This window comes from Salvelinus alpinus, chromosome 21, assembly GCF_045679555.1.
Source record: "Salvelinus alpinus chromosome 21, SLU_Salpinus.1, whole genome shotgun sequence".
NCBI lineage: Eukaryota > Metazoa > Chordata > Actinopteri > Salmoniformes > Salmonidae > Salvelinus > Salvelinus alpinus.
The window spans coordinates 1,061,936-1,087,545 of record NC_092106.1 but is presented as its reverse complement, the minus strand read 5'-3'; the positions used below and the strand labels follow the sequence as shown (position 1 = coordinate 1,087,545).

The following is a 25,610-nucleotide window of genomic DNA, read 5'->3' as shown; positions in this document are numbered from 1 at the left end:
TTGTCAAACTAAGTATAGAATCAATCTTTAGGGTGTTTTTATCATAAATGTTCAATATTGTTCCAACCGGAGAATTCTATTGTCTGTAGAAAAGCACTGGGACGAGAGAAACCTCAAGTGAAAGCGCGTGACTGAGAACGAGGCTGTAGGCAGACCCCTTACTCAAACATCTCCCATCCGGCCCCCCTTCACATGAGAAGCCTGAAAGCACGTTCTAAAAACGGTTGACATCTAGTGGAAGCCTTAGGAAGTGAGAAAATACCCATATCCCAAAGTGTATTTGATTGGGGTGAGTTCAAAAACTACAAACCTCAGATTTTCCACTTCCTGTTTGGATTTTTGTTCAGGTTTTTGCCTGCCATATGAGTTCTGTTATACTCACAGACATGATTCAAACAGTTTTAGAAACATCAGAGTGTTTTCTATCCAATACTAATAATAATATGCATATATTAGGATCTGGGGCTGAGTAGGAGGCAGTTCACTCTGGGCATGCTATTCAACCAAAAGTGAAAATGCTGCCCCCTATCCCAAACAAGTTTTAAAGGGCATCAGTGTCTTAACAGCACGTTTTGCCAAGGCAGGATACTCTGAGCACAGCCCTATCCAGAAATCTGGCAGTGGCTTCTGATTTAAATTCAATTTTCACAAAACCGCTTGTTGCAATTTTGATGAGGCTCTCTTGTTCAGATGTCGGTAAGTGGCAGGGCATGGGCATGAAAGGGAGGGCATGAAAGGGATAACAAATCCAGTTGTATTTGTCGTCCGTTTCGGGAGAGTGAAATCAAATTTTATTAGTCACATGTGCCGAATACAACAGGTGTAGACCTTACAGTGAAATGCTTACTTACGAGCCCTTAACCAACAATGCAGTTTCGAAACAATACAGATATCTGTATTTCTCTTGCGTTCATTGCACGCAGAGTCAGGGTATATGCAACAGTTTGGGCCGCCTGGCTCTTTGCGAACTAATTTGCCAGAATTTTACGTAATTATGACATAACATTGTCACCTTCCGGAGACACCTGAAACCCCACCTCTTCAAGGAATACCTAGGATAAAGCAATCCTTCTGCCCCCCCCCCCCCCCCCTTAAAAGATTTAGATGCACTATTGTAAAGTGGCTGTTCCACTGGATGTCATTAGGTGAATGCACCAATTTGTAAGTCGCTCTGGATAAGAGCGTCTGCTAAATGACTTAAATGTAATGTAAATGTAAGGTTGTGCAATGTAACAGGAATATTTAGACTCGTGAATGCCACCCGTTAGATAAAATACGTAACGGAATAAACGTTTTGTTTTCGAGGTGATAGTTTCCGGATTAGTCAAAGGTATATGGTTTAGAGAGAAATAGTCGACGCGTTATAATTCCTGTAATAACTTGCGGCTGAACTTGAAAGGGGTTCCTTCGTTATTTTACCGTTCATGTCTTCCATAGAGAATGTCTTGATCTACTTCAAATAAGGTCTGTGTTTCACGGAGGAGCAGACTGACAGGGGACCATGCAGACAAGCTCTGCTTTCTGCACTACAACCTAAAACTTAACTGGGATATTGAAGACCCATGAAAGCTGGTGGTTTGTTTTAACATATTTGAGACTAAATTGATTTTATTTATGTATTATATTAAGTTAAATTAAAAGTGTTCATTGTTCATTCAGTATTGTTGCAATTGTCATTATTACAAAAAGGTGTGTGTGTGTGTATATGATATATATACTGCTCAAAAGAATAAAGGGAACACTAAAATAACACATCCTAGATCTGAATGAATGAAATATTCTTATTAAATACTTTTTCCTTTACATAGTTGAATGTGCTGACAACAAAATCACACAAATGATCAATGGAAATCAAATTTATCAACCCATGGAGGTCTGGATTTGGAGTCACACTCAAAATTAAAGTGGAAAACCACACTACAGGCTGATCCAACTTTGATGTAATGTCCTTAAAACAAGTCAAAATGAGGCTCAGTAGTGTGTGTGGCCTCCACGTGCCTGTATGACCTCCCTACAACGCCTGGGCATGCTCCTGATGAGGTGGCGGCTGGTCTCCTGAGGGATCTCCTCCCAGACCTGGACTAAAGCATCCGCCAACTCCTGGACAGTCTGTGGTGCAACGTGGCGTTGGTGGATGGAGCGAGACATGATGTCCCAGATGTGCTCAATTGGATTCAGGTCTGGGGAACGGGCGGGCCAGTCCATAGCATCAATGCCTTCCTCTTGCAGGAACTGCTGACACACTCCAGCCACATGAGGTCTAGCATTGTCTTGCATTAGGAGGAACCCAGGGCCAACCGCACCAGCATATCGTCTCACAAGGGGTCTGAGGATCTCATCTTGGTACCTAATGGCAGTCAGGCTACCTCTGGCGAGCACATGGAGGGCTGTGCGGCCCCCCAAAGAAATGCCACCCCACACCATGACTGACCCACCGCCAAACCGGTCATGCTGGAGGATGTTGCAAGCAGCAGAACGTTCTCCACAGCGTCTCCAGACTCTGTCACGTGCTCAGTGTGAACCTGCTTTCATCTGTGAAGAGCACAGGGCGCCAGTGGCGAATTTGCCAATCTTGGTGTTCTCTGGCAAATGCCAAACGTCCTGCACGGTGTTGGGCTGTAAGCACAACCCCCACCTGTGGACGTCGGGCCCTCATACCACCCTCATGGAGTCTGTTTCTGACCGTTTGAGCAGACACATGCACATTTGTGGCCTGCTGGAGGTCATTTTGCAGGGCTCTGGCAGTGCTCCTCCTTGCACAAAGGCGGAGGTAGCGGTCCTGCTGCTGGGTTGTTTCCCTCCTACGGCCTCCTCCACGTCTCCTGATGTACTGGCCTGTCTCCTGGTAGCGCCTCCATGCTCTGGACACTACGCTGACAGACACAGCAAACCTTCTTGCCACAGCTCGCATTGATGTGCCATCCTGGATGAGCTGCACTACCTGAGCCACTTGTGTGGGTTGTAGACTCCGTCTCATGCTACCACTAGAGTGAAAGCACCGCCAGCATTCAAAAGTGACCAAAACATCAGCCAGGAAGCATAGGAACTGAGAAGTGGTCTGTGGTCACCACCTGCAGAACCACTCCTTTATTGGGGGTGTCTTGCTAATTTCCTATAATTTCCACCTGTTGTCTATTCCATTTGCACAACAGCATGTGAAATTTATTGTAAATCAGTGTTGCTTCCTAAGTGGACAGTTTGATTTCACAGAAGTGTGATTGACTTGGAGTTACATTGTGTTGTTTAAGTGTTCCCTTTATTTTTTTGAGCAGTGTATATAAAAATACATATTATTATTTTAATCGGTATCAGCCTTTTTTGTCCTCCAATAATCGGTATCGGCGTTGAAAAATCATAATCGGTCGACCTCTAGTACAGACATTGTAATTTATTGCCCTGGCCTCATCTGCATGCCTCCTTGCAGCATGTCTAAGGCAGATGAGCAGGGACCCTGGGCATTTTTTTTTTTTTTTTTTTTTAGTCAGTAGAAAGGCCTCTAGTGTCCTAAGTTTTCATGACTGTGACCTTAATTGCCTACCGTCTGTAAGCTGTTAGTGTCTTAACAACCGTTCCACAGGTGCATGTTCATTAATTATGGTTCATTGAACAAGCATGGGAAACAGTGTTTAAACCATTTACAATGAAGATCTGAAGTTATTTGGATTTTTACGAATTATCTTTGAAAGACAGGTCGTGAAAAAGGGACGTTTCTTTTTCTGCTGAGTTTAACTCCATCTATCTGTCGGTATGTTAATGTGATTTTGATATCTATATACTGTTACAGTGAAGAGGAAGAAAGCCATCCTGTCAGACAGTGAAGGTGAGGAGGAGAAGGCTGACGAACCAGGTAATATGACAGACCGGTAGCTGGGCATGTGCAGTTGGGTGGCTCTAGTCAAAAGTAATGTACTGTATGGGGAATAGGTTGCCATTTATGAGGCACACCTTATCTTCAAATCTATGATGGCTAGCTAGTGTGGTGATTTAAGGCTGCATCTTAAATTACCCGCTATTTCCTACATAGTGTACACTACACTGGTAGTGATGGTAATGATGATAATGATGGTGACTTCTCTTCCTCAGTGGTGAAGAAGAGCCGCGCTGTGTCTGACGATGACAGCTCCGACAGTGACGCAGGCTCAGAGGCGCACGACAAAACCATGGCCAAACTGCGGGAACTGGGCTCAGAAAGCGAAGACGAGGATGATGGACAGAAGGTGGAAGGAGGGAAGAAGGATGAGAAAACACTGTTTGGTAGCGACAGCGATTCAGGCGACGAGGAAGAGTAAGTATTCTGATCCCCCTCTCCCCCACACACACTCCTTTTTAGTTATGATTTTCCTTACACAAATGACTATTTGTTGTTTACTTTCGTTTTTATGCGCTTTGAGATTCTTACTGTAAGGAAAGTAGTAGTAGTATTTTCTTTGTGGAACTTGACATAAGTCCAATCAAATGCTTCGTAAACAACAGGTATAGACTAACAGTGAAATGGTTACTTATGGGTCCCTTTCCAACAATACAGAGTTACAGATAGATTGCAAAAAATGATATTAAAATAGTGACACAAGGAATAAATACTTAGTGAATAACAATGAGTAAAAATAACAGTTACAAGTACTGAGTCAATGTGCTGGGGTATGAAGTAGCTCTGTACAGTGCATTTGGAAAGTATTCAGACCACTTGACATTTTCCACATTTTGTAACGTTACAGCCTCTAAAATGGATGAACGTTTTTTCCCCCTCATCAATCTACACACAATGCCCCATAATGACAAAGCAAAACGTTTTTTTATTTTTTATAAATAAAACTGAAATATCACATTTACATAACTATTCAGACCCTTTACTCAGTACTTTGTTGAAGCACCTTTGGCAGCGATTACAGACTTGAGGCTTCCTGGGTATGACGCTACAAGCTTGGCACAACTCTATTTGAGGAGTTTCTCCCATTCTTCTCTGCAAATCCTCTCAAGCTCTGTCAGGTTGGATGGGGAGCATCGCTGTACAGCTATTTTTTAGGTCTCCAGAGATGTTCGAACAGGTTCAAGTCCTGGCTCTGGCTGGGCCACTCAAGGACTGAGACTTGTACCCAAGCCACTCCTGTGTAGTCTTGGCTGTGTGCTTAAGGTCGTTGTCCTATTGGAAGGTGAACCTTCGCCCCAATCTGAGGTCCTGAGCGCTCCAGAGCAGGTTTTCATCAAGGATCTCACTGTACTTTGCGCCGTTCATCTTTCCCTCGATCCTGACTAGTCCCCCAGTCCCTGCCGCTGAAAAACATCCCCACTGATTGGTGGAGTGCTGCAGAGATGGTTGTCCTTCGGGGAGGTTCTCCCAACTCTGCAGAGGAACTCTGGAGCTCTATCAGAGTGACTATCGGGTTCTTGGTCACCTCCCTGACCAAGACCCGTCTCCCTCGATTGCTCAGTTTGGCCGGGCGGCCAGCTCTAGGAAGAGTCTTGGTGGTTCCAAACTTCTTCAATTTAATAATGATGGAGGCCACTGTGTTCTTGAGGACCTTCAATGCTGCAGACATTTTTTGGTACCCTTCCTCAGATCTGTGACACAATCCTGTCTCGGGGCTCTACGGACAATTATTTCGACCTCATGGCTTGGTTTTTGCTCTTACATCCACTGTCAACTGTGGGACCTTATATAGACAGGTGTGCCTTTCCAAATCATGTCCAATAAATTGAATTTACCACCGGTAGACACCAATCAAGTTGTGAAAACACCTCAAGGATGATCAATGGAAACAGGATGCACCTGAACTCAATTTCGAGTCTCATAGCAAAGGGTCTGAATACTGTTTTTGCTTTGTCATTATGGGATATTGTGTGTAGAATGATGAGGGAAAAATGTATTTAATCCATTTTAGAATAAGGCTGTAATGTAACAAAATGTGGAAAAAGTGAAGGGGTCTGAATACTTCCCGAATGCACTGTATGTACTGAAAGGATGTGTGTGTTGTAGTTAGTATGGTATGCTCTCTCTCGTATAGGAAAATGATTGCAGACATTTTTGGTGACTCTGGCGATGAAGAGGGGGAAGAGTTTACGGTGAGTTGTACAAATCAAATTTTATTCGACACATGCTTCGTGAACAACAGTGAAATGCTTACTTACGGTATCTTCCCAACAATGCAGAGAGAAAGAAAATGGAGAAATAATAGCAAAGTAATAATACATACAGTGAGTAACGATAACTTGGCTATATACACGGGGTACCAGTACCAAGTCGAGGTAGATACAGTGCCTTCAGAAAGTAGTCAAACTCCTTGACTTTTTCCACTTTTTGTTGTTACAAAATGGGATTAAAATTGATAGATTTTCTTTTTTATCTACACAGAATACTCTGACAAAGTGAAAGAAATTTGTGGATTTTTTTTTTATATTGAGAAATAAAACACAAATATACAGTATCTTGATTAGATACATGTCAGAATCACCTTTGGCAGGGATTAAAGCTGAGTCTTTTGGGTAAGTCTCTTAGAGCTTTGCACACCTGGATTGTACAATATATTTATTTTTAGCTCTTATTGTTGATCGTTAGACAGCCATTTTCAAGTCTTACCATAGATTTTCAAGCCCATTAAAGTCAAAACTGTAACTATACCACTCAGGAACATTAGTCATCTTGGTAAGCAACTCCAGTGTATATTTGGCCTTGTGTTTTAGGTTATTGACCTGCTGAAAGGTGAATTTGTCTCCCAGTGTCTGTTGGAAAGCAGACTGAACCAGTTTTTCTTTTGTGGGATTTTGCCTGTGCTTAGCTCTATTACGTTTCTTTTCATCCCCCCAAAAAACTCCCTAGTCCTTGCCGATGAAGAGCATACCCATAACATGATGCAGCCACCACCATGCTTGAAAGTATGAAGATTGGTACTCAGTGATGATGTTAGATTTGCCCCAAAAATAATGCTTTGTATTCAGGACAAAAAGTGCAAACAAATTTTGGAATATTTTTATTCTGTACAGGCTTCCTTTTCACTCTGTCATTTAGGTTAGTGTTGTGGAGTAACTACAATGTTGTTGATCCATCCTCAATTTTATTCCCATCCCCGCCATTAAACTCTTTGTAGTGACTGGGTGTATTGATACACCATCCAAAGCATAATTTATAACTGACATGCACTGTCAACTGTGGGACCTTTTTATATAGACAGGTGTGCCTTTCCAAATCCAATTCATAGAATTTAGCACAGGTGGACACCAATCAAGTTGTAGAAACATCTCAAGCATGATCAACGGAAAAAGGATGCACCTGAGTAAAAAGGGTCTGAATATTTATGTTAATAAATGTGCAAAAAAGTGTATTAAAAATAACTGTTTTTGCTTTGTCATTATGGGGTATTGTGTGTAGATTGCGTTTTATTTTAATCCATTTTAGAATAAGGCTGTAACGTAACAAAATGTGAAGTGGTCTGAATACTTTCCCGAATGCACTAAGTTTGGTTGAAGATTGGAGCAAGCCCATTTAAAAACACTTAGAATTAATTTGTTGCCAGCCTGGGGTCATGCACTCCCATAAAACGTATTTACCCTAGAACCTTTATTATTCAGTAACATCAAATACCGCCATAACGTCAAATTTGAAAAACACAGTGAAAAGGTCAAACTACCATATCCCGTCCTTTTCAGATCTGTGAACACCAAGGGTCGGTTTCCCAATCATAGATCAAGCTTAATGAGTCTGGGAAACCGCCCCCAAAGGTTTAGGGACTCTCGGGAATTGTCTAGACACCGAAACTATACCGCATCTGATTCCTGTTCCCTACGGCTGATGTTGTTTCTGCACCAATAGGGTTTCAATCAGGAGGATCTGGAGGGGGATAAGAGCCAATCTCAGGCCTCTGCAAAGAAAACAATGGCAGATGACTCTGATTCTGATGAGGGCGTGGACAGGGGTGGTGGCCAAGAGTGAGTAATCTCATGTATCTCTGTCAATGTTTTCAATCAGTCGATTTTCCACTTGCCACTATACTTTCATTCTATAGTGGAGGCATGGCTGACTCTGTTTCTATTCAGCACCAGTTTCATGTCGGACTTTGACGTGATGCTGGCTCGTAAGAAGGCCCAGAGCGGGAAGCGACGACGGAACCGCGATGGGGGAACGTTCATCAGTGATGCTGATGACGTGGTCAGCGCTATGATCACCAAGATGACAGAAGCTGCAGAGGTGAGGTTCTGGCCCCAAAATGTGTGTTCTGTCATAGGTCTTCACAATACTGGTGTGGGTGTACCATTCTATGTGATTTACAGGAGGACAGAACACTGAACGCTCAGAAGAAGCCAGCGTTAAAAAAGCTGACCCTCCTCCCCACTGTAGTTATGCACCTGAAAAAGTGAGTCCATCCATGGCTCTCGATACTACCACAAGCCTAGTCTATAGACACTGAGTGTAGAGAACATTAGGAACACCTGCTCTTTCTATGACAGACTGACCAGGTGAAAGCTATGATCCCTTATGGATGTCACTTGTTAAGTCCTCTTCAATCTGTAGATCAGGGGTTCTTAAACTTTTTCAGCCTGGAACCCAAATGAGAAAATCTCATTTCCTGGGACCCAAGCTTAGGAACGTATGAAACTATACGTAAATATTGGTACATTTCAATGCCCTTATGCCTAAAACAAATGCAATATAGACCAAAATCTAATAACAATTAAATTAAATGGCCATATCAATAGCTAATCATGTTTATTTTCCCCCATTTAAAAACTCTTACATATCTGTCTAGGTTGGAGCTGTTGCTGTTAAAATTCAATAACTAATTTTCATTCTGAACTGGAACAAACTGATTGATCACATCACACAGATGCATAACAGAACTGACACGCAGGCTTTTTGATAGTGCAACCCTAAGTATATGATCAGACTTACTGTACATCTTACTGTAGAAATTATTGTTGAAAACAAGTCTAGGTTGGAACCTTTGCTGTTAAAATAGAAGTCATCATTTTTATGCTGAACTGGAATAAACTGATTGATCCAGGCTGTATCTCATCCAGACGCGATTGGGAGTCCCATAGGCGGCGCACAATTATCCCAGTGTCGACCAGGTTTGGCTGGGGTATGCCGTCATTGTAAATAAGAATTGGTTCTTAACTGACTTGCCTAGTTAAATAAAGGTTCAATTTAAAAAAACATTCACACAGATCTAGACCAGGAAAGACACACACACACACACACACACACACAGTGCTAATGAGAGATGTGTGACTGGTTGAAGTTTTCAACAAGCAGGTCTATTCTGGGATCAGTTTTTGACAGTACAACACTGAGGTCATGCTCAGCATTGAGACTGTTTCTGTACTTGTTTTTTAAGTAATCCAGAGTTGAGAACCCTGACTGACATGGGCATGTGGTGCCAAACTAGACCAGAATATCTATTGCTTTCTCAGGCAGGAGACCGCTTCCTGCTGTAGATGAGAAACCCAGAACTATGTGTGTGTTTGTCTCAAAGTATCTTGCTTCGATCAGTTTATTCAAATTCAGAATAAAAATGATGACTTGTATTTTAACAGCAAAGGTTCCAACCTTGACTTGTTTTCAACAATAATTTCTACAGTAAGATGTACAGTAGGCCTGATAATTTTTCATCTTAATCTGTACTGTTACTTAGGGTTGCACTATCAGTAGCTAGCTAGCTTGCTTTGGCTAACGTTAGCTATTACCTGTGTACAAGGCCAGGGGATTATTTGAAAGAGAAACTCACATATAACGTTACTACTATGAGATAGTACTCCCTTATTTCTGCTTAACACCTGTTTATAAAATGACAACAATGCCTTGCTAGCTGACTTACTTTTCTACTGTCGAAGCACTGTTTCCTGAAGCATTCTGCCCTGTTCTGAAATAATTCCCTGGGTATACCGTCACGCTGTGGATGTTTGGTCATGACGTGTCGTTATATGATTGAGGGAGCTTCTCTTTATTTCTCAAAGTTTTTATGAAAGAGGGAGGAACTCATCAGTGTATTGGCGTTTCATGACGATTGAGCTCAGTCAACTTGTTGCTAGCATGAGACCATTTGATGACAGCGGTGAGGGTTGGCGAGTGGGAATGACAAGTCAGTGGCTGACAGCGCATCGTCTGCTGCTGAACGACAGCGCTGCATCGTGTGTCGCGGAGTGATCTTCAAGAAAACTGCGAAGCACACGGGCGTCTCCCTATCGCGCAGCTGCCAAGCTGAGCAGACACCGCAGTTGCTCTTGGCCAAATCAATTCCAATAATTCATTAAATAATTATACATTTACTCTTGACACATCGCGACCCACCATAAACATACTTTAAGAAAGGCTGATGTAGTTGAAGGGGAGGAGACGGGTTAAACAATGTTTTTTAAGCCTTGAGACAATTGAGACGGATTGTGTATGTGTGCCATTGAGGTTGAATGGGCAAGACAAAATATTAAAGTGCCTTTGAACGGTGAATGGTATTATGTTCCAGGCGCACCTGTTTGATTGTGTCAAGAACTGCAATGCTGCTGTGTTTTTCATGCTCAACAGTTTCCCGTTGGTGTCAAGACTAGCCCACCATCCAAAGGACATCCAGCTTTCGACACCTTGTAGAGTCCATTCCCAGAGGAATTGAGGCTGTTCTGAGGGGAAAGGGGGGGTGCAACTCAATATTTGGAAGGTGTTCCTAATGTTTTGTACACTCTCTGTGTGTGTGTGTGTGTGCGCGCGTGCGCGTTACAGGAGGTTCGTGGCACCTTTAATTAAGGGAGGATGGGCTCGTGGTAATGGCTGCAGCGGACTGAGTAGAATACTATCAAGTACATCAAAAGTGTAGTTTGATGCCATTCCATTCGCTCCGTTCCAGCCATTATTATGAGCCATCCTCCCCCTCAGCAGCCTCCACTGGTGTGTACAGTACCAGTCAAAAGTTTGGACACACCTACTCATTCAAGGGGTTTTCTTTATTTTCTACATTGTAGAATAATAATGAAGACAAACTATGAAATAACACATATGGAATCATGTACTAACTAAAAAATTGTTTAAAAATCAAAATAGATTTTGTTTTAGATTCTTCAAAGAAGCCTTGATGACAGCTTTGCACACTTGGTATTCTCTCAACCAGCTTCATGAGGAATGCTTCAATATTCTTGAAGGAGTTCCCTCATATGCTGAGCACTTGTTGGCTGCTTTTCTTTCACTCTGTGGTCCAACTTATCCCAAACCATCACAATAGGGTTGAGGTTGGGTGATTGTAGAGGCCAGGTCATCTGATGCAGCACTCCATCACTCTCCTTGGTCAAATAGCCCTTACGCAGCCTGGAGGTGTTTTGGGTCATTGTCCTGTTGACGAACAAATGATATTCTCACTAAGCGCACACCAGATGGGATGGCATGTCGCTGCAGAATGCTGTGGTAGCTATGCTGGTTAAGTGTGCCTTGAATTCTAAATGAGTCACTGAGAGTGTCGCCAGCAAAGCACCATCACACCTCTTCCTCCATGCTTCATGGTGGGAACCACACGTGCAGAGATCATCCGTTCACCTACTCTGCGTCTCACAAAGACACGGCGGTTGGAACCAAAAATCTCAAATTTGCACTCATTTCCACCAGTCCGATGTCTATTGCTTGTGTTTCTTGACCCAAGCAAGTCTCTTCATCTTATTGGTGTTTCTTTGCAACAATTTGACCGTGTTAACTCTAATGAACTTATCCTCTGGAGCAGAGGTAACGCTGGGTCTTTCTTTCCTGTGTCAGTCCTGATGAGAACCAGTTTCATCATAGCGCTTGGTTTTTAAAAATGTTCTTGCAGAGTTCTTGACATTTTTTCAGATTGACTGACCATCATGTCTTTAAGTAATTATGGACTGTCGTTTCTCTTTGCTTATTTGGACTGATCTTGCCATAATGTGGACTTGGTCTTTTACCAAATAGGGTTATCTTCTGTATACCACCCCTACATTGTCACAACACAACTGATTGGCTCAAATGCATTAAGATGGAAAGAAAATCCACAAATTAACTTTTAACAAGGCACACCTGTTAATTGAAATCCATTCCAGGTGACTACCTCATGAAGCTGGTTGAGAGAATGAAAAGTGTGTGCAAAGATGTCATCAAGGCAAAGGGTGGCTACTTGAAGAATCTCAAATATAAAATACATTTTGATTTGTGTAACACTTTCTTGGTTACTACATGATTCCATATACCTGTTTCATAGTTTTGATGACTTCACTATTATTCTTCAATGTAGAAAATAGTAAAAATAAAAGAAACCCTTGAATGAGTAGGTGTCCGAACTTTTGACTGGTGGTGTGTGTGTATACACATACAGTGCGTTCGGAAAGTATTCTAACCCCTTGACTTTTTCCACATTTTGTTACGTTAGAGCCTTATTCTAAAATTGATTAAATCGTTTTTTCCCCTCATAAATCTACACATGATACCTCATGATGACAAAGCAAAAACAGTTTTTTTGAAATATTTGCAAATGTTTTCCATTTTTTCCATTTTTTTATATAGACCCTTAACTCAGTACTTTGTTGAAGAACCTTTGGCAGCGCATACAGCCTAGAGTCTTCTTGGGTATGATGCTACAAGCTTGACACACCTGTATTTGGGGAGTTTCTCCCATTCTTCTCTGCAGATCCTCTCAAGCTCTGTCAGGTTGGATGGGGAGCGTCGCTGCACAGCTATTTTCAGATCTCCAGAGATGTTAGATCAGGTTCAAGTCCTGCCTCTGGCTCGGCCACTCAAGGACATTCAGAGACTTGTCCCGAAGCCACACCTGCATTGTTTTGGCTGTGTGCTTAGGGATGTTGTCCTGTAGGAAGGTGAACCTTCGCCCCAGTCTGAGGTCCTGAGTGCTCTGGAGCAGGTTTTCATCAAGGATCTTTCTACTTTGCTCCGTTCATTCTTCCCTCCATCCTGACTAGTCTCCCAGTCCCTGTCGCTGAAAAACATCCCCACAGCATGATGCTGCCACCTCTGCTTCATTGTCGGGATGGTGCCAGGTTTCATCCAGACCTGACCCATGTCATTCAGGCCATAGAGTTAAATCTTGGTTTCATCAGACCAGATAATCTGGTTTGTAATGGTCTGAGAGACTTTAGGTGCCTTTTGGCATACTCCAAGCGTGACATTTTTGTGTACCCTTCCCCCGATCTGTGCATCGACACAATCCTGTCTCGGAGCTCAACGGACAATTCCTTCGACCTCATGGCTTGGTTTTTGCTCTGACCTGCACTGTCAACTGTGGTACCTTATATAGACAGGTGTGTGCCTTTCCAAATCATGTCCAATCAATTGAATTTACCACAGGTGGACTCCAATCAAGTTGTGGAAACAGGATGCACCTGAGCTCAATTTCGAGTCTCATAGCAAAGGGTCTGAATACTTATGTAAATAAGGTAATTCTGTTTTCTATTTCATGTGCAAACATAAACATTTTTTTTTTTTAAGTGCTTTGGCATTATGTGTAGATTGCTGAGATTATTTAATACATTTTTGAATAATGCTGTAATGTAACAAAATGTGGAAAAAGTCAAGGGGTCTGAACACTTTCTGAAGGTAGTGTGTGTGTGTGTTTATATACACTACCGTTCAAAAGTTTGGGGTCACTTAGAAATTTCCTCTTTTTACATTTTTTTTTTTTAAAGAAAAGCAACAAAATATGTCCATTAAAATAAGTGTTTTCTAATGATCAATTAGCTAATACAAGTTTGTCATTTTAAAAGGCTAACACAACGTGCCATTGGAACACAGGAGTGATGGTTGCTGATAATGGGCCTCTGTACGCCTATGTAAATATTCCATAAAAAAATCTGCCGTTTCCAGCTACAGTAGTCATTTACAACATTAACTATGTCTACACTGTATTTCTGATCAAAAACAAGGACATTTCTAAGTGACCCCAAACTTTTGAACTGTTTGTGTGTGTTTAGATGTGTTATTATATATATATGTATACACACACACACACACACACACACTCTGAGTGTACAAAACAGGGACACCTTCCTAATATTGAGTTCCACCCCCTTTTTTTCCTACGAACAACTTCAATTCATCGGGTCATGTACTCTATAAGGTTTCGAAAGCATTCCACAGGGAAAGTGCCCATGTTCACTCCAATGCTTCCCACAGTTAAGTTGGCTGGATGTCCTTTGGGTGGTGGACAATTCTTGATACACAAAGGAAATTGTTCAGCGTGAGGACGCCAGCAGCGTTGCAGATCTTGACACTTAAACAGGTGTGCCTGCAACTTACTACCATACCCCGTTCAAAGGTACTTTAATCTTTTGTCTTGCCCATTCACCCTCTGAGTGGTACACATACGCAATCCATGTCTGAAGGCTTTAAAAAATTGTATCTTTAACCTGTCTCCTCCCCTTCATCTCTACTGATTTTGAAGTGGATTTAACAAGTGACATCAATGAGGGATAATAGATTCACCTGGTCAGTCTGTCATGGAAAGAGCAAGTGTTCTTAATGTTTAATGTGTACTTGGTGTGTGTATATAGTACCTGTCAAATTTGGACACCTACTCATTTCAGGGTTTTTCTTTATTTTTACTATTTTCTACATTGTAGAATAATAGTGAAGACATCAACACTATGAACTAACACATATGGAATCATGTAGTAACCAAAAAAACTTTTGAACAAATCAAAATATATTTGAGATTCTTCAAGTAGCCACACTTTGCCTTGATGACAGCTTTGCACACTTGGCATTCACTCAACCAGCTTCATGAGGTAGTCTCCTCGAATGCATTTCAATTAACAGGTGTGCCTTGTTAGAAGTCAATTTGTGGAATGTTTTCCTTCATGCGTTTGAGCCAATCAGTTGTGTTGTGACAAGGTAGGGGATGGTATACAGAAGATAGCCCTATTTGGTAAAATACCAAGTCTGTATTATGGCAAGAACAGCTCAAATAAGCAGTCCATCATTACTTTAAGACCTGAAGCTCAGTCAATCCGGAATATTTCAAGAACTTTGAAAGTTTCTTCAAGTGCAGTCACAAAAACCATCAGACACTATGATGAAACTGGCTGTCATGAGGACCACCACAGGAAAGGAAGACCTAGAGATCAGATCAAATCGAAGTTTATTTGTCACGTGCGCTGAATACAACAGGTGTAGTAGACCTTACAGTGAAATGCTTACTAACCAATAGTGCAAAAAAAAAAGGTATTAGGTGAACAATAGGTAGGTAAAGAAATAAAAACAACAGTAAAAAAGACAGGCTATATACAGGCAGTGATGCAACCGGTCAGGATGCTCTCGATGTTGCAGAACCTGTAGAACCTTTTGAGGATCTCAGGACCCATGCCAAATCTTTTTAGTTTCCTGAGGGGAATAGGCTTTGTCGTGCCCTCTTCACGACTGTCTTGGTGTGTTTGGACCATTCTAGTTTGTTGATGTGGACACCAAGGATCTTGAAGCTATCAACTTGCTCCACTATAGCCCCGTCGATGAGAATGGGGGCGTGCTCGGTCCTCCTTTTCCTGTAGTCCACAATCATCTCCTTAGTCTTGGTTATGTTGAGGGTTAGGTTGTTATTCTGGCACCACCCGGCCAGGTCTCTGACCTCCCTATAGGCTCGCTCGTTGTTGTCGGTGATCAGGCCTACCACTGTTGTGTCGTCTGCAAACTTAATGATGTTGTTGGAGTCGTGCCTGGCCATGCAGTCGTGGGTGAACAGGGAGTACAGGTGACTGAGCACGCACCCCTGGGGAGCTCCAGTGTTGAGGATCAGCGTGGCAGATGTGTTGCTACCTACCCTCACCACCTGGGGGTGGCCCGTCAGGAAGTCCAGGATCCAGTTGCAGAGGGAGGTGTTTAGTCCCAGGATCCTTAGCTTAGTGATGAGCTTTGAGGGTACTATGGTGTTGAACGCTGAGCTGTAGTCAATGAATAGCATTCTCACATAAGTGTTCCTTTTGTCCAGGTGGGAAAGGGCAGTGTGGAGTGCAATAGAGATTGCATCATCTGTGGATCTGTTTGGGCGGTATGAAAATTGGAGTGGGTCTAGGGTTTCTGGGATAATGGTGTTGATGTGAGCCATGACCAACCTTTCAAAGCACTTCATGGCTACGGACGTGAGTGCTACGGGTCTGTAGTCATTTAGGCAGGTTGCCTTTGTGTTCTTGGGCACAGGGATTATGGTGGTCTGCTTGAAAAATGTTGGTATTACAGACTCAATCAGGCACATGTTGAAAATGTCAGTGAAGACACCTGCCAGTTGGTCAGCACATGCCCGGGGCACACGTCCTGGTAATCCGTTTGCCCCCGCAGCCTTGTGTATGTTGACCTGTTTAAAGGTCTTACTCACGTCAGCTACGGAGAGCGTGATCACACAGTCGTCCGGAACAGCTGATGCTCTCATGCATGCCTCAGTGTTGCTTGCCTCGAAGCGAGCATAGAAGTGATCTAGGACAGTTAACTCTATTGAACTTATCCTCTGCAGCAGAGGATAAGTTCATTAGAGTTAACTGCACCTCAGAAATTGCAGCCCTAATAAATGCTTCAGAGTTCATCTAACAGTCACATCTCAACATCAACTGTTCAGAGGAGGCTGTGTGAATCAGGCCTTCATGGTCAAATTGCTGCAAAGAAACCACTACTAAAGGACACCAATAAGAAGAGACTTGCCTAGACCAAGAAACATGTGCTATGGACATTAGACCGGTGGAAATCTGTCCTTTTGTTCTGATGAGTCTAAATTTGAGATTTTTGGTTCCAACCACTGTGTCTTTGTGAGACGCAGAGTAAGTGAACGGATGATCTCTGCATGTCTGGTTCCCTCTGTAGCATGGAGAAGGTGTGATGGCGTGGGGGTGCTTTGCTGGTGACACTGTCTGTGATTTATTTAGAATTCAAGGCTTACTTATCCAGCATGGCTACCACAGCGATACGCCATCCCATCTGGTTTGCACTTAGTGGGACTATCATTTCTTTTTCAACAGGACAATGACCCAACACACCTCCAGGTTGTGTAAGGGCTATTTGACCAAGGAGAGTGATGTAGTGCTGCATCAGATGACCTGGCCTACACAATCATCCAACCTCAACCCAATTGAGATGGTTTGGGATGAGTTGGACTGCAGAGTGAAGGAATAGCATCCAACAAGTGCTCAGCATATGTGGGAACTCCTTCAAGACTGTTGGAAAAGCATTACAGGTGAAGCTGGTTGAGAGAATGCCAAGAGTGTGCAAAGCTGTCATCAAGGCAAAGGTTGGCTTCTTAGAAGAATCTAAAATATAAATGTTTTCTTTAACACTTTTTTGGTTAATACATGATTCCATATGTGTTATTTCATAGTTTTGATGTCTTCACTATTATTCTACAATGTAGAAAATGGTAAAAACAAAGGAAAACCCTTGAATAGGTGTCTCCAAACTTTTGACTGGTTCTGTGTGTGTATGTGTTTGTATGTATATATGTGCATGTACAGTTGAAGTCGGAAGTTTACATACAGCTTAGCCAAATACATTTAAACTCAGTTTTTCACAATTCCTGACATTTAATCCTAGTAAAAATTATCTTTCTTCGTGCAGTTAGGATCACCAATTTTATTTTAAGAATGTGAAATGTCAGAATAAAAGTAGAGAGAATGATTTATTTCATCACATTTCCAGTGGGTCAGAAGTTTACATACACTGAATTAGTATTTGGTAGCATTTCCTTTAAATTGTTGAACTTGGATCAAACGTTTCGGGTAGCCTTCCACATGCTTCCCACAGTAAGTTGGGAGAATTTTGTCCCATTCCTCCTGACAGAGCTGGTGTAACTGAGTCAGGTTTGTAGGCCTCCATGCTCGCACATGCTTTTTCAGTTCTGTCCACAAATTTTCTATAGGATTGAGGTCAGGGCTTTGTGATGGCCACTCCAATACCTTGACTTTGTTGTCCTTAACCCATTTTGCCACAACTTTGGAAGTATGCTTGGCTTGGGGTCATTGTTCATTTGGAAGACCCATTTGCAACCAAGCTATAACTTCCTGACTGATGTCTTGAGATGTTGCTTCAATATATCCACATAATTTTCCTTTCCTCATGATGCCATCTATCTTGTGAGGTGCACCAGTCCCTCCTGCAACAAAGCACCCCCACAACATGATGCTGCCACCCTCGTGCTTCACGGTTGGGATGGTGTTCTTGGGCTTGCAAGCCTCCCCCTTTTTCCTCCAAACATAATGATGGTCATTATGGCCAAACAGTTCTATTTTTGTTTCATCAGACCAGAGGACATTTCTCCAAAAAGTACAATCTTTGTCCCCATGTGCAGTTGCAAACCGTAGTCTGGCTTTTTTTGGGCGGTTTTGCAGCAGTGGCTTCTTCCTTGCTGAGTGGCCTTTCAGGTTATGTCGATATAGAACTCCTCCAGCATCTTCACAAGGGCCTTTGCTGTTGTTCTGGGATTGATCACCAAAGTACGTTCATCTCTAGGAGACAGAATGTGTCTCGTTCCTGAGCGGTATGATGACTGAATGGTCCCATTGTGTTTATAATTTGGTACTATTGTTTGTACAGATGAACGGGGTACCTTCAGGCATTTGGATATTGCTCCCAAGGATGAACCAGACTTGTGGAGGTCTACAATTTTTTTTCTGAGGTCTTGGCTGATTTCTTTTGATTTTCCCATGATGTCAAGCAAAGAGGCACTGAGTTTGAAGGTAGGCCTTGATATACATCCACAGGTACACCTCGAATTGTGATACAGTGAAATAATCTGTCTTTAAACAATTGTTGGAAAATGTACTTGTCATGCACAAAGTAGATGTCCTAACCGACTTGCCAAAACTATAGTTTGTTAATGCGAAATTTGTGGAGTGGTTGAAAAACAAGTTTTAATGACTCCAACTCCAACCTGTATGTAAACTTCCGACTTCAACTGTGTGTGTATTTTATATATGTATATATTTTTTTAACTCTGACTGAATGATTAGAGTTTAAAATAAAATGTAGTACCATTGAGTTTTCATGTAGCACATAGGTGATTTGGTGTTTTGGATGCGTATATGGTCTGACGTATGTGTGCGTTCAGGCAAGACCTCAAGGAGACGTTCATCGACAGCGGGGTGATGTCGGCTATCAAGGAGTGGATCGGCCCGCTGCCAGATAAGAGTCTTCCGGCCCTCAAAATCAGAGAGGATCTCCTCAAGATTCTACAGGAAGTAAGTGCTAGGGATCCCATTTCCGCAACCCCCCCCGCCCCGAGACGTCACCATGGTTTTTAATATTTATAAAGACCTGTGTTTTCAATTGGTTGTCCGTTCTCCCCCCAGCTCCCCAGTGTGAGTCAGGAGACTCTCAAACACAGCGGGATAGGCCGAGCCGTCATGTTCCTATACAAACACCCCAAGGAGTCGCGCCCCAACAAGGACCTCGCCCTCAAACTCATCAGTAAGTCCCCTACATACCTATACTCAAAAACATATCAGATGTGCATTTAATAATGTGCATCTGGCTGAAGTAATAGCTGACCAAGTATTGTCAGACTGAGTCAAGTAAAGAATGAATTGTGTCATTAAAGGGTTATAAGGATTCTCTCATTTTCACTCAACTGTTTCATAGTGTTGTTTTTTTCAAGTTCCAGCAGCTTCTAGTTAGCATGTAGCAATGGGACACGGCCCCTCTGTAGAGGTTTGAGTGTTGATGTTATTGCTAGAGTTTTAGTATTGATAGTGGGTATTGATACTTGCCGTGTCTGTACAGACGAGTGGTCCAGGCCCATCTTTGGCCTGACGTCTAACTACAAGGGCATGACGCGCGAGGAGAGACAACAGAGAGACCTCGACCAGCAGATGCCGCAAAAAAGACGCCTCAGGTAAATGTGCGCACACACACCCCGGGGTTTCCGTTAGTACAATGTGGAGCTGGAAAACGTGACCAGGAAGATTTTTATTTATTTACCGGACCCATATGCATTGGGTGCATAACCTATTAGAGCGTACACCAACAGCGCTCAGAAGGATAGATATCACATTTAGATTATTGCAACTCATGTATTAAAGAGGACAATAAAGCATTTTCAAACTTTTATCGAAATGCAATTTGCGGGAAAACACCTTTCTAAACAGTTCACCTGATAGCGGTTATGATATGTGACAGAGATTAAAATCTAAAGATTTTTCTAACTTTACAGTTGGCACTATGCATTGGGGCAGGTAGCGTTCTCCTGGCATCCGCCAAACCCAGATTAGTCTGTCAAACTGCCAGATGAAGAAGCGTGATTCATTACTCCAGAGAATGCGTTTCCACTGCTCCAGAGTCCAATGGCGGCGAGCTTTACACCACTCAAGTCGACACTTGGCATTGTGCATGGTAATCTAAGGCTTGTGTGCGGCTGCTCCACCATGGAAACCCATTTCATGAAGATCCAGATGAACAGTTGTTGTGCTGACTGCTACCAGAGGCAGTTTGGAACTCGGGAGTGAGTGTTGCAACTGAGGACAGACTATTTTTACTTTCTTCAGCACTCGCCTGCCCCGTTCTGTGAGCTTGTGTGGCCTACCACTTCACGGCTGAGCCGTTGTTGCTCCTAGACGTTTCCACTTCAGAACAACAGCACTTACAGTTGACCGAATCAGCTCTAGCAGGGCAGGAATTTGACGAACTGACTTGTTCTGAACCTGCAGTGCCTCCGGAAAGTATTCCGATTTTGTTACGTTACAGCCTTATTCTAAAATGTATTGAAAAAATAGGATTCTACCTGGCACCATCCCTACGGTAAAGCATGGTGGTAGCAGCATCATGCTGAGATGTTTTTTAGCGGCAGGGTCTGGGAGACTAGTCAGGATCGAGGGAAAGTTGATCGGAGCAAAATACATAAAGCTCCTTGATGAAAACCTGCTCTAGAGCGCTCAGGTCCTCAGGCTGGGGTGAAGGTTCACCTTCCAATAGGACAACCACCCAAAGTTACACAGCCAAGACAACGCAGGAGTGTGGCCCAGCCAGAGCCCGTACTTGAACCCGATTCAAACATCTCTGGAGAGACCTGAAAATAGCTGTGCAGCAAAGTTCCCCATCCAACCTGACAGAGATGGGGGGGGTTTGTGCGGAGAAGAATGGGAGAAATTCTACAACTACAGATGTGCCAAGCTTATAGCATCATACCCAAGACTCGAGGCTGTAATCGCTTCCAGATGTACTTGAACAAAGTACTGAGTGAAGGGTCTGAATACATATGATATTTACGTTTTTTATTTGAATACATTTGCAAACATTTCTAAAAACCTGTTTTTGCTTTGTCATTATGGGGTATTGTGTGTAGATTTGATAAATGTTTTTGACAACGATGTTTCCTAACAAAATGGAAAGTCAAGGTGTCTGAATACTTTCTGAATGCACTGAATGTAATATATATGCTGTGTCTGTAAAATGTATATGAACTTTAGTTATTTTTAGTCCCATTTACGCTTCGCTCAACCCCTCCCGTCTATCTCTGAACACCATCCAGTTTTGATTTCTATTTGCCATATATTTTTCAGCTGTGCTGTGATATTTCACGAAAGTTCTGAATCGAGGCTCATTAGCTTCTTTAAAAAAAAATAGCTGCGGATTGTTTCAAATCACAAGCAGTTTGGATAGCGCACGTGGCAATAGCCCTAGCTGATTGAGTTGCGTCGGTCAGTGAAAAGCATCTAAAATATGTGTGCCGATAGTGTCTCGAGTATAATTTATAATGTTGAGACAAGAAGGGGGGGGGGGGGGTATGGCAATTGTTTCATTGTGTATCTTGTTTGCTCTGTTATTTTTATTTTTATTAATTAGTAATTTTACCGTTCTCATTCTCGAAGTTGAAACGTTGTTTACGGAGTTCACTACCTGCTACACGGTTTATCTTATAACCATAATTTAGGAGATTTATCAACAAAAAAAATCCATTGTCTTTTGTTTGTGGTGCTCCACGTGAGTGATGAGCATGTCTGGTATCTCTGTCCTGATAATGTTGAGGAAGTATGTGCACCTGAGCACACGTACAAGTACCTGGCCTGCAGAATGATAATATATTACAATTATAGTTCCTCACAGTAAGCTATTTTGAAATATCTTATCAACAGTCTCCCCCTCGATAATCACCAATCCTCTGTGTGAAAGAGCAATGGAAATTATAGGCCTACTGCTGCATTGGCCTATAGGCTATAAATTCCATGCGCTCATTTCTTCAGCCGCCAATGGATCACGGTGTGTCAATGTGTCCATATGGCAGAGGCTGGTGATCTCGCATTAGTTGAGTTAACTTTCAGATTTGTATAATTTTAATTCAGATTTTTATGATTAACCACTTGACAATGATTTTAAGAAAGAAAACGTTATTGCAATGAAACTGTTCCACGAAAATGCTCCTGTGAAAATCAAAACTAGCACGTAGAAATGGTAGGATAAATTGCATGCTTCCCTCAACTTGAAACTCACGCACTGCACTGCCTATGAAGTCTTTATAAAATAATTTCCTCCCAAGTTTCTATGCTTGAATTTAGCCTATAGGCTACTTTGAAGCAAGGTAAGACATGCCTCATAATATGAAATAAATTCAGGTTTCAAACGATTAATTATATTTTCATAATGCATACTGCCTCTAGCTCATATTGTAAGTTGGTGGGTGATGCGCTGGTAGCCTGTTTCCTGCACTTGAATGGTAAATAGTTGTGCTTCAACTACCAGTTGAGAAATAAAAATAGTCCTTTTCAATCGTGCACCAAAACGGTTTTAAACACGCGATTTGCATTTAGAATTGTTGCGCAGTAAATGGGCTTATTATAAAAGCACGTTTTACTCCAACAGCAACCAACTGAGGAGCTGCAGGAGAAATCCTGCACGATATAGGCGGTGATAGTTGGATAAATAAGATACTAACGAAAATACACACAGGCCAATTTAATTTCACTAAATTATGCAAATTAACCTATAGACCGATAAGCATGACTGTCAACTGGTATTTTCATCAATTAATAAAACGCATTATTTTGCAATGGGATTTTGTTTCTCCGGGTCATTTTTATCGGCTTCATTTTTTTCAGCGGATGAAAGCCTTGCCGGCTAATGGAAACAGTTAACACACACTCATAGATGTCTCACACATACACTCACTTGTTATACAATATACCCCCTTAAACACATGCATGCAGTTGTCTCGTGATCACAGTAGACATGATCTGTTCACTCCAACCAACCCCCTCCCACCCTTTCCAGCTCATTGTCCCACTGTTCCTATCTATTCCTCCTGCCTGTCTGTCATTCATCCACTTTTCAGTCCTCACACTCCTCCTTTCACTGTGTCACTCTGCTCATCTTTGTCAAATCCCCCCTCTCTCTCCATGACTGTCTACTTCCCAACGTGGTGTCGTCGTCCCCCCCCCCCCCCCCCCCAGTCAGCCCCAAAAGATGGAGAGGTCCAAGGAACCGGATGTCTTCTCCCCGCAGCAACTCAGGTTCATGGTTGCATGATTGCTCCGCCACACGAGTGACTTTGGCTGCAGTCAGATGTTCAACCCCCCCAGGTTGTTTTTTCCCCCCAGAGACAATGATAGTTGTTGGTATGAATGATACTAGAAGAGTCAGATTGAGCCTAGAGTTACTGAGGCTTTCTTGTGAGTATGGCTTCATTTTGAGCAGTGTTAGTGTTGAGGGTTAGAAAGGCTGCTTTGTAAGCGTGTTGTTTGTGTGGGAGATTCTCTTCATTTTAACCATGTTGGAGCAGTGTTTGCCGTTGTAACTCTTACCATGTCTGTCAGAAGCTAAAACGCGTCACTGGGCCAGGGCTTCGATCTTGGCACAAAGCAGAGTATAGCTATGGCTCTCTTCCTCAGTTAGCAGTGAAGGTTGTCTGGCCATTTGCCCTCCCGCTGACCTTTAAACCCTAACCTCTGTGTACTTCATATCCTCTTGCTCTTCAAATGACATCTCTCCCCAGTTCAGGAATAAACATCTTTTTTTTTTTTTTTGGTATTTCTTCATATAGCCTGTATGTAGCCAGTACGTTTTGTTTGGGTGTGCATTGTGTGTTAGAGTTCAATGCTTTATTAATACACTTATGTTAGGACCTAAGGAACTGAGTCAATCCGGGCAGCCACAGCAGGGCAGTACATGAGTGACATTCAGAGTAAATTTGCTATAACCTATTTCATTAAATGTTATATACACAACTCGAGGGTAATGTTGTCTCGACAGAGTGGATAATTCCACCAAAGCAGTGCCAAAAGGGGGGCGATTAGTCATCTATCAAAATGTTTTTTTATAAGTACATAATCACCGTAGAGTTTCTAAACCCAGAGGTGCAACATCTTGAGACTTCCCGGGAACGCTTGCGAAACTGTCCAAGCAAACCAGACCGGGGTTTGGGGTTTGAGAAGTCAATGAGAGAAGGGGGAAAATTCTTCCTTAGTTAATTTTCTTGAAATCTAAAGGCACAGCCTAGATTCGAGCCAATGTCTTACGTAGTTATTCCTGCAACCTTGTGGAAGTGACCAACTGACACGTTTTAATTTGACTCAAAAACAACATATCAAAGGTGTGCCTTCGATATGACATGCAGCACGTGCGCAGTTCGGCACGAGACGACCGTTAGACCCGATGATGTGTTTCTGCGCATGAGCTTAGCCAGCCGACGTCGCCATGACATCGCCTACAAGCATGATCAGGGATTTTTATCGATGGAGCAGTTTCTGCCCGTCTTCATACTGGTACTGTCTTTTTCTACTATTCTCAAACACTAACCTTTGAACAGGGAAGTGGCAGTAACGGCATGTGTTAAGACCAGTGTGCAGAGTGCTAGCGACACCCTTACTGTTGGTTAACTGTGTGTGGCCAGGTCAGTCAGTGGTCACTCAGACTCTGTCAATTCTGTCTCTCTTCCCATCTCGCTCTCCCTCCCTCTCTCTACAGCTCAGGGGGACAGACTCCTCATAGAGACCTGGAGAAAGTGCTGACGGGAGAAGAGAAGTGAGTAGTGGCCATCACATGTTGTGTGTGTCTGAGTCCGTTGTCTGTGTTGCTCTCTGCTGACACCCCTCCTGTGTTTGTTGCCCGACAGAGCTCTACGCCCAGGCGACCCTGGATTCTGTGCCCGGGCCAGGGTGCCCATGCCATCCAACAAGGACTACGTCGTGCGGCCCAAATGGAACGTGGAGAGCGAATCCAGAGCAGTGAGTGTTTGTCCGTCCAGCTATCTGCCTGGGAGAAGGGAGGAGAAAGGACCCCTTGATAGTTTTCCCATTTCTTTTAACTGTCTAAATCAGACCAATTTTCTTCTCCAACCTGAAATCCTGGATTCCGCACATAACCGTTTCCAGGTCATTTTAGCTAAGTTACCTTAGTTGTGACTGTGAACTGGGTCTGAACTGTAGCTTGTTAGATGTTTTGTCACTACATGACGTGGGCATCGGTAAGGAGCTGAATGTGATTGGTTCCCGACTGTAGACATGCTTTAAGAAAGGGATAAGCCGATTGGAAAAGCACAAGCGTCGCATCGCCCAGCAGAGGTCACAGCGGCGCATCACGGCGGTGAAGATCAATGTGGACGGCAATGGCATGCCCCTGTAATTCCTACTGTCACCACACGGGGCAGTAAGTGCCACCTGCATGTCTTTTGCTGGTCCTGGGTAGGACAAAGTTGCCCATAGACACTGATCTTAGGTCA

General features: G+C 42.8%; 1 protein-coding gene across 2 annotated transcripts in view; it reads left to right on the top strand.

The window, feature by feature from the left end:
* The window catches only part of LOC139547539 (protein IWS1 homolog), a 33,190-nt gene that overhangs the window by 6,312 nt on the left and 1,268 nt on the right, over positions 1-25,610 (top strand). The window contains exons 4-15 of one of the 2 annotated variants that reach the window (XM_071356420.1): positions 3,785-3,847; positions 4,084-4,285; positions 6,003-6,060; positions 7,805-7,920; positions 8,029-8,179; positions 8,263-8,345; positions 19,014-19,143; positions 19,255-19,372; positions 19,685-19,796; positions 23,344-23,403; positions 24,857-24,913; positions 25,005-25,116. In XM_071356420.1, coding sequence (XP_071212521.1) covers positions 3,785-3,847; positions 4,084-4,285; positions 6,003-6,060; positions 7,805-7,920; positions 8,029-8,179; positions 8,263-8,345; positions 19,014-19,143; positions 19,255-19,372; positions 19,685-19,796; positions 23,344-23,403; positions 24,857-24,913; positions 25,005-25,116 — 1,262 coding nt within the window. The remainder of the gene's footprint in view (positions 1-3,784; positions 3,848-4,083; positions 4,286-6,002; positions 6,061-7,804; positions 7,921-8,028; positions 8,180-8,262; positions 8,346-19,013; positions 19,144-19,254; positions 19,373-19,684; positions 19,797-23,343; positions 23,404-24,856; positions 24,914-25,004; positions 25,117-25,610) is intronic. The other variant, XM_071356421.1, reaches the window with a different exon arrangement.